The 14,024-nt window shown below is 41.5% G+C and overlaps 1 protein-coding gene across 1 annotated transcript; it reads right to left on the bottom strand.

Annotated features, from left to right (window-relative positions):
- Nucleotides 1–3,065: 3,065 nt before the first annotated feature.
- On the bottom strand, nt 3,066–13,741 carry abcb10 (ATP-binding cassette, sub-family B (MDR/TAP), member 10). The gene is made up of 14 exons (XM_041039657.1): nt 12,816–13,741; nt 11,804–12,010; nt 11,427–11,629; nt 10,252–10,386; nt 9,536–9,682; nt 8,391–8,526; nt 8,183–8,278; nt 7,587–7,796; nt 7,399–7,478; nt 7,041–7,221; nt 6,539–6,582; nt 6,272–6,306; nt 6,065–6,123; nt 3,066–5,930 (listed from the first exon to the last, which is right to left on the bottom strand). Exons 1-14 carry the CDS (start codon nt 13,240–13,242, stop codon nt 5,737–5,739), a joined length of 2,154 nt encoding a protein of 717 aa, XP_040895591.1. The 5' UTR covers nt 13,243–13,741; the 3' UTR covers nt 3,066–5,736.
- Nucleotides 13,742–14,024: the final 283 nt, after the last annotated feature.

Genomic DNA, 14,024 nt, shown 5'->3' with positions numbered 1-14,024 from the left:
AGTGGTTGGACATATTCACTGCCTGTGAAAACAGATTCAAGGAGAGGGACCTTAAATCAAGCACTGTTAGCTGAAGAGAAAGTCTTAGTTGTATTGATTTGTCCTGCAGGTTTTTAATTACTCTCCAATCACTTATGAATACAGTTTTAAGAGTGTGGCACTAAAACCTTTTCTGGGGGGTGGGAGATCTTGTAGGGTTGATCAATATGTCTAGAAAAACAGGACAAGAAGAGGGAGGGTGGAAAATCTTCAAAGTCTTGGAGGATGAGAGCAAATGGGCAGGGGCCTTCTTGGGTGCAGACTGAAAGTAGTGAGAGTGTGCATGAAGAGGTGTGTGTGCGTGTGTGTGTATGTGTGTGTGTGTGTGTGTGTGTGTGTGTGTGTGTGTGTGTGTGTGTGTGTGTGTATGTGATGTGGGAGGGGGCAAGTGGAGTGGCTGCAGAGCAAGGTTGAGCTACTTTTATGCACTTGTTGTGAGCCATTTTGGATCCGAGGGCCTGTGAAACGCCTAAAATGTAAAGGGGCTGGCAGTTGTTGCGGACTGAAAGAGGGAGGGTAAAGGAGGGAGGAGGTGAGGGGAGGTCAGAGGGGGCAGAAGGGGAGGAGAGTCGAGAGGGTCTCCTGGAAGAGAGTCCACTTGGGGAAAGGGGAGGAGAGAGAGGGAGGTGAAAGGGCGTGTGTGGCAGGTGGTAGAAAACATGACTTAAGTTTGTCAGAAGATCCTCAACCAAGCCAGCTGAAGGAGAGGCAGAGACTTTGGTAAAAGAGAGAGGTGTTTGGTTTTTTTTTTAGTATTTTGTTACGCAGATGTGAAGAAGATGACAGAGAAACACAAAAAGGAATCACAAATACAGTGTTATCAGTGTAGCTAGAAACCATTTTAAAAAGGAGAAGTGAACAGGTAGAGAAAAATGTTTATTTTTTTTTGTCAGCGCTTGCTCAGTCTTTATGGCTGCATAGCTTGCTTCAGTTAGATTTTATTTTTCAGCCAACACTCTCAGTCAGGACTTTCGTGACTCTCATGAGAGCAGCACAGAGGAGGGTGAGACTGTCAGAGAAAGTGTAAGAATAGCACAAGCTCCGGCACTCAATAGCTGGAACCAATACTCTAGCTGTACATCAGTGTTCTACCTTTTAAAGGGTGGCAGCGAGCTCAGTATGTGCTGTAGGCTTCTTGTTTTTTTTTGTTTTGTTTTTTTTTTTGAAGAGAGAAAAGACAGGACATCTTTCTAGACATTTGAATTAGTTTATGATGTTGCAGTGAAGAATAACTGAGGATACCGTGGATATTGTAAATACTGGACAGGTAAAACTTAGAGCAGCTAAATCGATTAAATATGAGCTGTTTAATCGATTCCTGTTTTACCATTTATTTTGTTATTGATGTGCTGCAAAACTCAAGTTCCCTCCTTAGGGTGCACCGCTGTTTATTACTCCAATCCACAGTTTAATGAGAGGTGTCCGAAGACAGTCCAAACATTCCCAAAAGCATAATTCTATTGTAAAGTACCTTGGATTTGTGTTTGGATGAGTGGCAGGAAACATGAAGGGTGAAAGCGTGTTGACATACTACAGAGCTGGGAGCATGGCCCCTGATCAGGGAGAGTCAGTTTTAAAGTGGTTGGATGTGATTATCATGTCAGATTTATTCTGTATAAAGTTAGGATTGCTTTATGGGGTTGGAGATGTTCTCCTCATATTCCTCTGTATGGTTTCCAGCCATGGCAGTGTTGCAAGGATGAGCTGAACCAAAATGCAGCAATGCAGTGAATGAAGGAATGATTTCATGGATTTTTTTTGCTGAGTTTCAAACAAGACTTTACATGATGTTTTCAAGTGATAAATAAACTCTATGCAGCTTGGAATACCGTGAGGGCCAAAGGGGGTAGGAACCCCTTTTCCTGTAGTTCCTCAAATAGCCCTGGGTAGATACAGAGAAAAGTGAGGGGAGCTGCAGCACATGGAGCTGGAATTAGAAACCTACGCAGGGCTGAGCAGCACCTGGTCAGCTGAGCCGTGCTCTGCAGGAGGGGTCAACCCACTGCTGAGTTTTCAGGGAGAATACCACTGAAGTGAAGAAGTAAGAGACAATAGTAAATGATCACAGAGACCAAACTGTCTAAAGAAACATGGTGAAAAGAATCTAAGCTCAAAGACCTAAAGCTTATGATTCTCTTAACCAAATACCAGAAGTGAAGAATAAACATTCACGAACGTGTCTAAAGGGAGAGTGTAATTTGTAAAATATTTCAGTTTTATTTCAGAGGTGTTATACAGAAAGGCTTTGCATCTTGTGTCTGTCATGTTTTGAAATCACCTTTATATCACATTAAAATAAATATCTGAACAAGATTTTATATCTAAATTGGTTGATGAGTAATTGATTAATCCTGGCAGATCAATCTCATCCTGCCACAGTTGCACTACACACTTACAACAGAGAATAAATCAATCGATTGCATTCAGGCACTGGTTTCCCAGGCCTCATCTGTGAGGCAGCTGATGGAACAATGTGCATGAGAAGTTCACGACACTGTCAACACAAGCCACCGACAGCTGAATACACATTACTCACATCATTACCACACAGTTTTATTTAGGTACGAAGGACTGAATGAACACTGATACCACAGACCCGCAGCGGGCAGCGGGACTTGTCCTGAGCCTGGCAGCGGCTCAAAGTATGAAGCAACAGCCCCACCTACTGACAGCTTTGACACACTGCACTGAACACACAATGTTACTGAAGATTCAATTAAAGAAAATCAGTGTTAGAGTGAGGGTATTATTAAAATGTCAATATGCTATGTTGAATGAGAAGGGATCATTGACTCTGTGGCTCCTATTCTTATCATTTTAGCAGTTCTGTAGAGGAATGGTGATTTATAACTGCTCCTCTTAAGATAAAAAATAAAGTGCTATATAAAAAAATGTTACAGGTTTTTCAAATTTTGGATTATAGACAGGGTCTATGTAAGTCCATGTTTCAATCCATTTTCATATGTACTCATTTAAGGTTAGTGTACAGTGTAAACAACAACAACATAACAGCTACAAACAAAATCTTTCAATATTTCACTTTATTTATCTTTACATAGAAGTATAATAATTTAGCAAACACAAAAATAATTAAAAATCTATCATACATGTACATCATTTAGGTCATATTTATTATAACTCATAACATCAACAACAAGTTAGCTGTCTTCTGTGATGTATAATCAGAAATAGACCCATTATCACAAACTTTCAAACAGCTTCAGCTGTTACTGTAGACTGGAGTGAGAGGTGAAGTGAGGCGACAGGCATATTTCATCTTCAACAAAACAAAAAACTCTTCCTATTTATTTTCAGTGGGTCGAGGGTTTGGTAGCATCACCGCTACAGACGAGGCATACAACAAATCTGCACATTTGATGTTCAGAGACGATGTTCGTAGTATCATTTGAAGTGAAATTTAGCCGTGAAATTTAGACTAACATGTTGTGATGGCATGAAAATATATTCTGATTTAAGTAAAAACTATTTGCCTTTTAGGTGAAATAACAAGTACAAATAAAGAAAGATATACAGTCTATACACTGTAATAAATAGATCTATAAAACCAATAAGTGAGAACTGGAGAATAGAGACAATAGTATGAGACTACTGAAATGACTGATTGCCATTGATCAATGTTGTATTAATTTATCTTGACACTCCACATGTCACTGCCATCAGATGGTGAATGGAAGGTTACATCCACAGTGATTCAAGTATCTTCTCCCAAACATAAATAACAAAAAACAAACTTTCTACTTGGCATAAAACCTTCACATATCTGTCCACATTTGCTGTCCTCTCACTGTAGTCAAATGGTCAAAGAAGATAAATGTTACAGGGAAAACACTGTGGATTATATGTTGTGATATTTCTGCAATCATTAGAACTAACTGATGTGACAGTTCTTCCAGTGTACTATCCCCTGTTTTTAAAAATCATTGTTACAGCGTTTGAGCCTCTGAGAAGTTCCTGTGGTAAAACGATCTGTTAAATGCACTTGGGCTGGCACCGGATCAAAACTGTTCCCTGCTACGCGGTACTGATCTGAGATCATTACACAAAGGATGTCCAACATATTATCATTATTTCTGATGTACACGTCTAGAAACAACCGAATCACTTTAGGCTTATGGAGAAGTAAAGTTTAAGGCATTTGCAAGTCTACTGTAACAAGAAAAAATCCCAAGAGATCCTCAGTCCACTCTAGACTCTCCCTAAGCGGTGAAGTGGGCATTTACAAGCCAAATATTTACTGAAGAGAACGTCTTAGTCAGGCTCTCCAGGCCAGCTATAATATTTAGCTGGCTCAACAGTGCAAAGGCTAACATGCACATGGTTTTAGAGCTGTTTACATAGAATTTAATGTAGGCCAAGTGGATATCCTGTACACGCTTAGCAGTGAACAGAGAAAGGAGTGGAGGACATTAGAGACACACAGATCAGAAATGTTGTACACTCCAATGTTGGTTTCTGTTTTTTCTCAATTTATAGTTTAGAGCGAGATAGTGGTTGTTTGCAGAGAGATTTAAAAAAAAAGATTTTAGAAAGTGAGATGTTAAGAGTTGAGGTGAACATGACACACAGACCGCCTCTGACTTTGAAGATGTCTCCAGTACCCTTCCTTCTCTGGTGCAGCAGAACATCTCACAGTAAAAAAGAGGCTGCTTGCCAGGCCTCAGTCCACTTTCTTTAAGTTACAGAATGGTCCTGTTTAGCAGTTTCAGAGCTGTCAGTTAAATCCAAAGAAAGAAAAACCGAAGAGAGTCTGAATCCAATTTCACCAAATCTCTTATTAAGAGAAATTCTATATATTTTTTTAGAAGTGTAGCACCTTAGCTTTGACTCTCTGTACTACTGCTTATATTTCCCATGACAAATGTGCATACATTAATCAAGATATGTCAGAAAAGTGTTCAGTCCTGTTTTACAGCACAGTGTAAACATGACGAATAGCTGCTTTGTTTGGTTTGTTTAAACTCGACAATGACATAAAAAGGCTCTGCATGTAAGTTTCAAGTTAAAAAAATCAATTACCCAATGACAAACACATAAACAAATACATATTACTGGATTATTTTTGGTTTAGTTATGAAAATTAAGAAAATGATCACAAAGTCCCACAGCAGAGAATGAAAGAGAGGTTAGTTATTTGCACCCGATATCTGTCATATGTCTGAACTTTAAAACTTGACTGGATCTTTTCCCCAAAGCCACGGTAGTGACAGTGACTTAATTTACATGTTGGCCATGAGCCTTCAGTGTGAGGAGTGTCTGTCTTCATCCTGAGTCCTCTTCTTCCTCGGCCTCTCTGTCTGTCTTATTTCTTCAGTGTAGAATTAGATATTTTCAAAATAAAGCATCTCCAGTACGTCACTGATCTGAGTTTCAGTTCTCAGGTTTTCACTGTGGATTACCCAGTGTTTCCTTTCCAAACAGCTCTTTATGTGATGCTACATAGTCATTCCAGTGGTGAAGGGACACTCAAAGGATTGAAGAAAAACCCTTTATATTTCTCAGTGGCGTCCATATCTCCCATCTGTTGTCCTCCTATGCATTTATTTTTCCATCTCTCCCCATTCCAGGCAAAATATATATGTTTTGTCCCTCTCACTTCAACCCATTCTAGAGAAAAGCCAATTTTTCCCAGCCATTGACATCGCCTCCTGCTACTCCTTATCTATACTCCCTGTCCTCTCAGCGCAGGGCTTGTTTCTGTTCTTCCTGTAGAAACGCCTGTTTCTCCATCAGTTTTCTGAACAGCCCTTGCCTGTTGCCTAGCAGCTCTGTGTGCTGGCCACACTCAGCTATGCGGTGTTGGTCTAGTACGGCCACGGCATTCGCATTCTGGATGGTGGACAGACGGTGAGCAATGATTATGACTGTCCTCCCTGTTGATTGGGTGAGAAGGGTAGGACATAATAAGGCACAATAAGTCTCACAAGAGAAAAAACAGTAACATGTATTGAGTGTTAGTTTTATTCTTAATAAGTGGATGCAATATGAAAAACAGAGTAAGATTTACCTTCCATCAGGCGCTCCAAGGCCTCCTGGACCAGGAACTCATTCTCAGCGTCCAATGCACTGAGGAAAGATGGCTATTAAAGATTTTTTTTTTTCCTAATGACTGACCTTACATGCACAAAAGAAACCAGGTGCTATCGTCACGTATCGTACATATTGTAAGTGATTCTGCTGCAATTCTTTAGAATCAGGCATGAATTTTTCTCACCTGGTGGCCTCGTCTAAAAGCAGGATCTTAGGATTCTGTGGAGAGAAAACAAAAATAGTGTTTTACATACTAATTCAGGTTTCACAGGAGAAAAAGGAAAGCTGGGAACAGAGTATGGATCCTGGTTCCACCTGTTATATTAAAGCTATTGTTGCGGTTCAGTTAACCGCACGTGAGACTACCTGTCATTTACTGTGACCAGGTAAATGCACGACAAAAGTTATGTGCAGATGAGAGGTATGACAGAAGCTGTGCTGTGGTACTTACCTTGAGCAGGGCTCTGGCTATGGCTATCCTCTGCTTCTGACCACCTGAGAAACAAACACAAGTTAAATTCGTTATGTTTTGTAAGTACACACTGCACATAGGACCGAGTGTATGTGCGTATTGTATCCCCGGATGCTCAGTGTGTACGATACGGCCAGGTGAAAATAGAAAAGCGGGAAAGTTTTATTTTCTTAATTAGAAATATGACTGACTTGTATTCTTTGTCATATGAAATACATAGATTGTTTAATATGCACTATATAGTAAGAAGTATCTGAACTGAATCAGAATTTCTAGATTCTTCAACAAAATTAGTTTTTCATGAAGAAATACAATTTTCTGAACTTGGAAATTTCCCACTTTGACAAATATGTTCAGATGAACATTTGTCAACCATTAAAGACAAAGTAAATGACAAAATGAATGACTGGAAACACACTTCATACATCAACAGTGATGTTTTTAATCATAATTCAGTCGTGTCTCTGCCTCAGTTCCTCACCTGACAGCAGCACTCCTTTCTCCCCCACTATAGTGTCAAAGCCATTAGGAAAAGCCTGGATGAAATCATAGGCGTTGGCCACTCTGGCTGCCCTGTAGATGTCCTCTGTGGTCACGGCGTCTGGGTCCACTGCACCGTATGCAATGTTATCCCTGACAGAACACGAAAACAGCACAGGCTCCTGGGAGAGAGGTGAGAGGAGGAGAGGGACAATGTGAGAAAGAGTGAGATGATCTTCAGTCATTGGCCATTTTCAGTATATTGAAATGCATGACATGTTGGATGTCTGCCAAGTGTATGTGTGTGCTGTGAGATTTGTTGTATGGGAACATAAATGAGTTAAACATTAATTTAATACCTGGCTGACAGTTCCAATGTGACTCCTGAGCCAGTTGGGATTTAGATCCCTGATGTCATGACCATCTATGGCGATGATACCTGCAGAGTAGACGTTTTTTTTTTTACATACATACATAGATAGATAGATAGTATCTTGTCAGATTTTCAAGCATCTAATGACTGAGCAGTAGCTGAACAAGTTCTCACCAGCATCAGGGTCATACAGCCTGAGCAGCAGAGAGACCAGGGTCGATTTTCCAGACCCACTAGATCCCACCACAGCCATGATGGTACCTGCCGGGACCAGCAGACTGAGGTTCTGGAAAATAGCAGCCTCCTTGCGGGTCGGATAGGCAAAGGACACATCATGGAACTCTATCCGGCCCTTCAGCTGGTCTGGAGGGAGCACTAGGCCTTCTGTGGAGGAATGGAGGACAAGGGACAGAAAAATAAAATGTTTATGTCGTTTAACTTGCTAATTCTTTGGCTAATTTAATACACTAATTAAATACACCAATTTTACACCTTAATAAAGATCACATGAATCTTTGAAAGTTGTACACAAATACAGATATAACCACTGACAGTGAATATACATGTAGTTACACAGAGAGAATGTTAAGACCAGCATACACTTTCTGTTAGCAGTAATGATTCAAGGAAAATGCACTTATCTACAATGCTGAAAAGATTCTACACAAAATACAAATAGTAATATTTCTAAGATGTTAATGATGAAGTAGGTACTCCATGTAGTGGGGCAATAGTGTCCTGCCTGTGTGAGTGTGTGTATGTTTACTGACCATTGAGAGGAAACTCTGGCTTTCTGTCCAGCAGCTCCCACAGTCGAGATCCTGCTCCAAAACCCTTCATCAGCTCAGAGTAGAATGAACTCAGACCTACGCGTCAAACAGAAGAATGCCACGCTATTAGCAACAGCAAAAAAAAAATTATGTAATGGGAAAGTGCACGTTCAGTACATGTGTGTGCATGTGCATGTGTGGGTGTTACCTGCGATACTGATGCCCACCCAGAAGGTGTACATGAGGAACGATGAGAGCTCTCCCACAGTCATGTGTTGGCTGGCCATCAAGAGGCCTCCTTTGTAGAGCACTGACAGGATCATGATGTTACCACTGAGACCAGTCTGAAACACACACACACACACACACACACACACACACACACACACACACACACACACACACACACACACACACACACACACACACCTTTGGTTATTTGATTACTTTAACATCAGGCATCACTGCTACTCCCTGACACAGCCATGATTACACACTGATTATAGCCCATCTGGGCCCTTACTGGTTAAGCTAATCTTAGTGTCACAAGAACACACATTCATTTTAATATTGTTTTCTCGATAACAGCCTGAGGCAGGAGACGCACGGAGGACTGCACACATTCACGGAAACAACATTTTCAATGAGGTTCAAGTAAGAGATCCACAAAGAGCTTATCGTTCCGTCTACAGACTGAGCTGCTAGTTTATTAGATCCTCCTAGCTAAATCTAATCAAATACAAAAGAGCAACAATAAATGTTACCTTATCATACAGTATGTGGATTTTGCTCACACTGTGTCAGAGCGGTATTCATTAAATTTCATGTTCATTTTGAAGGTTGTAGTCAGTGGTGCTAATGAATTAATCTGCATTACACTGAGAGGTGTTTTTCTTGTTACATTCTGTCTAACATTACTGACATAAACAGGGGTGAGTTTAATCTTATTCTACCTGTTGAACACCTTGACATAAGAAAAATACATATCGACGTCAATGATAAAGAACAAGAAGAAGAAAAGTCTTGCTACAAAGCTTGCTAAATCATGCCATTAAGCTGTTCTACCACTTAAAATAGTACTGTTTAAAGTGTACATGTGGGCTTATCTCTGTCTCTCTGTCTCTCTCCGATGTAGGAGGATTGGAAAATACTTTGTTAATGGTGAAACATCCCACGTTTACGGACATGTCAGGTACTGTGGTATTGTAGCAACCATAAAATACGGTGGAAAAAATGCAGAAGTCTGTGTGCAACACCACATTTGCTAACTGTGGATTTGGTTTGCATCACTGATCAAACAAACACACAAAGACACAGACACAGACACAGACACACACACACACACAAACTTACCACTCCAAAGAAACCGGCTCGTAACACAGCTTCCTTCCTGGCCAGGCTGAGCACCTGATCTGTCTTCTCTGTGTATGCGCTGACCTCCGACAGCTCTTTACCAAAGGCCCTGACAGTCCGCATGTTGCTGATACGCTCCTCTGCCAACTACACACATACACACATACACACACACACACACACACACACACACACACACACACACGCGCACGCACGCACGAACGCACGCACACACATACACAGAGAGTTTCATTAGTATATTGTCTACAGGAAATTAGATTATCAACATGGCAAATATATGCTGTCTGCAAATTTAATAAAGTTATGACAGGCAGTGCAGCATTTACATAAGATACACAAAAAACTAAGGGATAGACATTAACAGTATGGCTTCACTAAGCATTAATATGAATGGCTATATTCAGAAAACAGCTCTGTTAAAATCATAGACTGTAAAAGCAAAAGCACTGGGTTTATTGACAAAACAACTTTGCAATCATATTTTGTCACAGCTTCCTTATTTTCTACTACCACATCCTCAAATAATGTCTTGTTAATCCCCTCAACAAGAATGTGATTATAAAATTAAAAAAATAAATAAATAAAAAAAGCCCCACAATGTTCACACCATTTAACTCCTGCTCATATTTCCTTCATATCTCTCTAATCCCAGTTAACTAGTGTGTCTTCACTCTCTGTGTATCTGTGCACTGTACCTGTGTGGCCTGTGCAAGTGCGTCCTGTGTGCGCTTGGAGATGGAGCGAAGGTATCTGCCATAGCCTACAGCAAGACCGGCCATAGGAGGAACAATCAGCAACACAAAGCTTGCAAGACTCGGGGAGACATAGAACTAGAAGAGCAGAGAGAAAAATACAGAAGTTAATGGAAATAAAAAGGGGAGAAAAGAAAAGAAAGGAGAGGGAAGAGGTTCACACCAAATGGGTCTGATCAGTAATTACAGTAGTTATTTCCATTCATTCCCTTGACTGTTAATTAACAACCAGGAAATAATTTTACTTTATTGTAAGGAAAACAAACTGTCTGTCTGTGTTTATTATCATCTTTCTGTCTGGGAAAATACAGTTGTCAAAGATGAAGACAGAAAGGAATCTGCAGAGGAAGTTCCCCTGTAGAGGAAGAAAAAGCATCAGTTTCACAGTTGGTCAACAAATCTAATCCATAAATGCTAAAATGGGAAGAAAGGCCAACATAAAACTGTGGATAATGACAACAGAACAGAGTCAAATGCGAGTCATTTAGCTTAATAGCTCTGTGAGCAAATATCACTTCTGCTGAACCCTGTTTGTATCTACACACACACATTGTTTTCTGGCTCCAGTACTTAGAAGAGCTTGGCTGGGGTGTGGTACTCTCCAAACAGCATCTACACATTTCCTTGTATTGATAAGAAGTATTTTTGTAAACCTGTTTTCCAACAATCCTACAGTCTACAAACAGTGATGTGAAGTGAAACTCTCTGCTCACACACCTACAACTCTGACTGGAAATCCTCAAACAGCAGATGTCCAGAAATACATGTCTGCTGTTGTGTACTTCCTATCTGCTGTTAAATGAGCGTTATGAGCACTCATATATCATCCAACTAAGACTTTTATAACTGGAAAAATTACATTTTAAATTGAGATTACAGTTCTCAAGGTTAAGGTTTGATCAGTAAAATAGACACATTTTGGGAGAAATCATTATTTTTGTGGCTTACAGGTTGCTGACTGTGTCCTTTTATTGTGTTTAAAGTACATCATTTTCATCACCAATGCCATATCTAACACATTTATTTCATGTTGTCTGATTATTTCATGATGTCTGTTAATTCCCCATTCAAACCTGTTCTAAACAACCACAGTGGACCACTCTGAGGGACGTACTCACCATCATACTGACACCAGCAGCTGCCTGGGCGACAGCTCTCAGCCCATCTGACAGGTTGTCTGTGACTGAGCGGCCCACCACGGCTGTGTCGGCAGAGAGGCGGTTGATAAGCTCGCCGGTCCTGTTCTTGTCAAAAAATGCCACTTCCTGTCTGAGGACGGAGGAGAAGACGGAGGCACGGAGATTACGAACAATCTGCTGACCTGAAGAGAGAGGACCAAATACGTTAGCAAGGAACGCTAGGAGACAAGAGATTGTTGCAATGAAACAAATGATTGATTAGTTAATCAGAATTCACCACGTAGTGGAAGTTTTTTCTGACCATTTGCCTGAATGTGTCTGTGCCTGTGCAGTATTAACCTCTCTCCTCCTCTCACCTGAGATCTGCATGAGGTAGACTCTGGCGGCATTGGCTGCCCCACCACACAGAAACACTCCTGTCAGCATGATACACAAGGATGTCAGGGAGGCTGTCATTGTCTCTGTGTCTGTTCCAGTGGTGTAGATGGTGTCGATCACTTTGCCCAGGAGGAATGGTGCTGACATGGTTACTGCACTGGAGACAGTTAGGAAGCCTATAGCAGCTGGGGTGGGCAAAAGAAAAGATGGAGAAAACAGAGAAACAAGATGTAACTCAAGAGCAAAACCGAAATCAAAGCTAAAGATGGACACAGATAAATGACTGTGAAAACAAAACCAGAGCTACGAGTGATAAAAGGAAGCATTCATTTCAAATTTGGAAGGGGTTTTCCAGCAATCCCCAATGAAAGGTACTTCAGTTTGTTTTTAAACCTGAAAACTGCTTGAACAGAGCTCTCCACATGAACATCAGAAATAGCTGAGAGTGGCAGAGCAGCCTTTGCCAGGTAATGAATAGAATGTGATTAAATGTAGGTGCTTCCAATCTGGGAGAACCTGTCTTAAAACAAGGTCATGGCAGATTACAGCGAAACTCACAGCCATTGAAGGAACATAAAGGGAGGAAAGACTTGAATATATGGCTGTGTACCTACTTGACAGACAAGAACACATCAGCAGGTGGCAAGAAATATGGGTTCTGACTACTTGGGAGCTGATGGAGGGCCTCTGAAGTGTCTAAACTACTACAAACTACATTTCTTCTGCGTTTTTAATCACATATACAGTATGTGATCATCCCCCATGACCCTCCACTTTTTCCTTTAATAGAAAAAAAATCACAATAAAAGTAAAAACAACACTACTTCCAGTAAAGTGAAAGCCTTTTAACAAGTAATTTAATCAGGGAAACACCCAAGGTTTGGCTCTGGATGAATAGATCTTGAGCAAGGGGACAAGTAAATGTAAAGAATGGCCCTCAATGCCTCGCTATGCCCCTGGGCTCAGAGACAAATCATACCCACAGTTTACCTGCCAGTCTCCATCTCTCCGGGTGAGCAAGCCGCAAAATCCTTTTCACATCCTCCAGGGGGACCGTTTGCTCTCGCTCCGTGTCGGTCTGGGTCTTCACCGATCCGGATGGTGAGGGTGTGGAGGTGGCTGAAGAACTGGCAAAGGCAACAGGTGTGTGTGTGGTTGTCCGTGCTCGGACTATCGAGGTGGAGTTGTGTGGACAAAGTACAGAGAGACCCCTGAGCGGGCTGCGGGAAAAGATCGACGCGAAGGGCCTGGGTGTCGGATGGACTGACAACTTGACCCCGGTCGACTGAGTCTTCCTCCGGCGAGCAGTTGAGAGGGTCAGGCGGTGCTCCAACCGTAACAGCCTGGGCTGTGTAAGCCTCAGTTTGGATAAATGCACTCCGTGCGTGCACCCTGACATGCGAATTAAAAGCCACATGGTCCCGAGTTGTCAGCTACGGACTAGATACGAGCTAATTAGGCAAAAATTAAAAGAAGAATGGCATTAGTGAGATCAGTCAGATCCAGTGATTGGCGGTGTCGAGGTGCTTCTTGTTCAGCAGGTCCACTCGGAGAAGCATTTTAGTCCCCCAGCAGTTAGGTCAACATGTCGTCTCCATAGCCGTTCAGTTGTTGAGCTTGTTGTCGCTTCATTATCGAGTTTAGACCGTTATTGTCCGTTTTATCTGCGCTCGACAGCCGCCTTCACCCAGTTATCTCTTACCACCGATCAGCTACCAACACCCTGCCTGTCACTGTCATCTGTCGCGCAACACTCAATATCTGGCTGGCGGGCGGCTGAAGTGGAAACACAAGTAATACCACAATAACGCTGAGAAATAAACCAAATGTTCCCGTAAAGAGGCTGAAAGCGTAGGAAGAGGAAAGGTGACCCTGGTGTGGTTCGCAGGTACACACGACTCCTGCCCCTCCACAAGGGAAGTCAATGGCTGATCATACAAGCAAACTTTCCCAGGCATGACCAAGCAAACCCAGAGCGTTTGCTAAACACTCTCGCCTGAAGTGTGCTTGAATGACTTTTCTAACCACAATGCATCATTAAATTTGTACACAAAGAACAAAAGGCTAGTGTTGTTTTTGTTTAGTTCATACAAACACACGTGAGCTGCATAAGAGTATGGTGACATGAGATGTGCGCGAAATTCTTTTCTCAATGGCGTTTTCCTGTTTTTTTTTCTTTGATTTTGAGATTAATTGAAT

The sequence above is a fragment of the Toxotes jaculatrix genome, chromosome 1, assembly GCF_017976425.1.
Source record: "Toxotes jaculatrix isolate fToxJac2 chromosome 1, fToxJac2.pri, whole genome shotgun sequence".
In the NCBI taxonomy this organism is placed as follows: Eukaryota; Metazoa; Chordata; class Actinopteri; family Toxotidae; genus Toxotes; species Toxotes jaculatrix.
The sequence above is the reverse complement of the archived record's forward strand: the minus strand, read 5'-3'. Positions and strand labels throughout refer to the sequence as shown.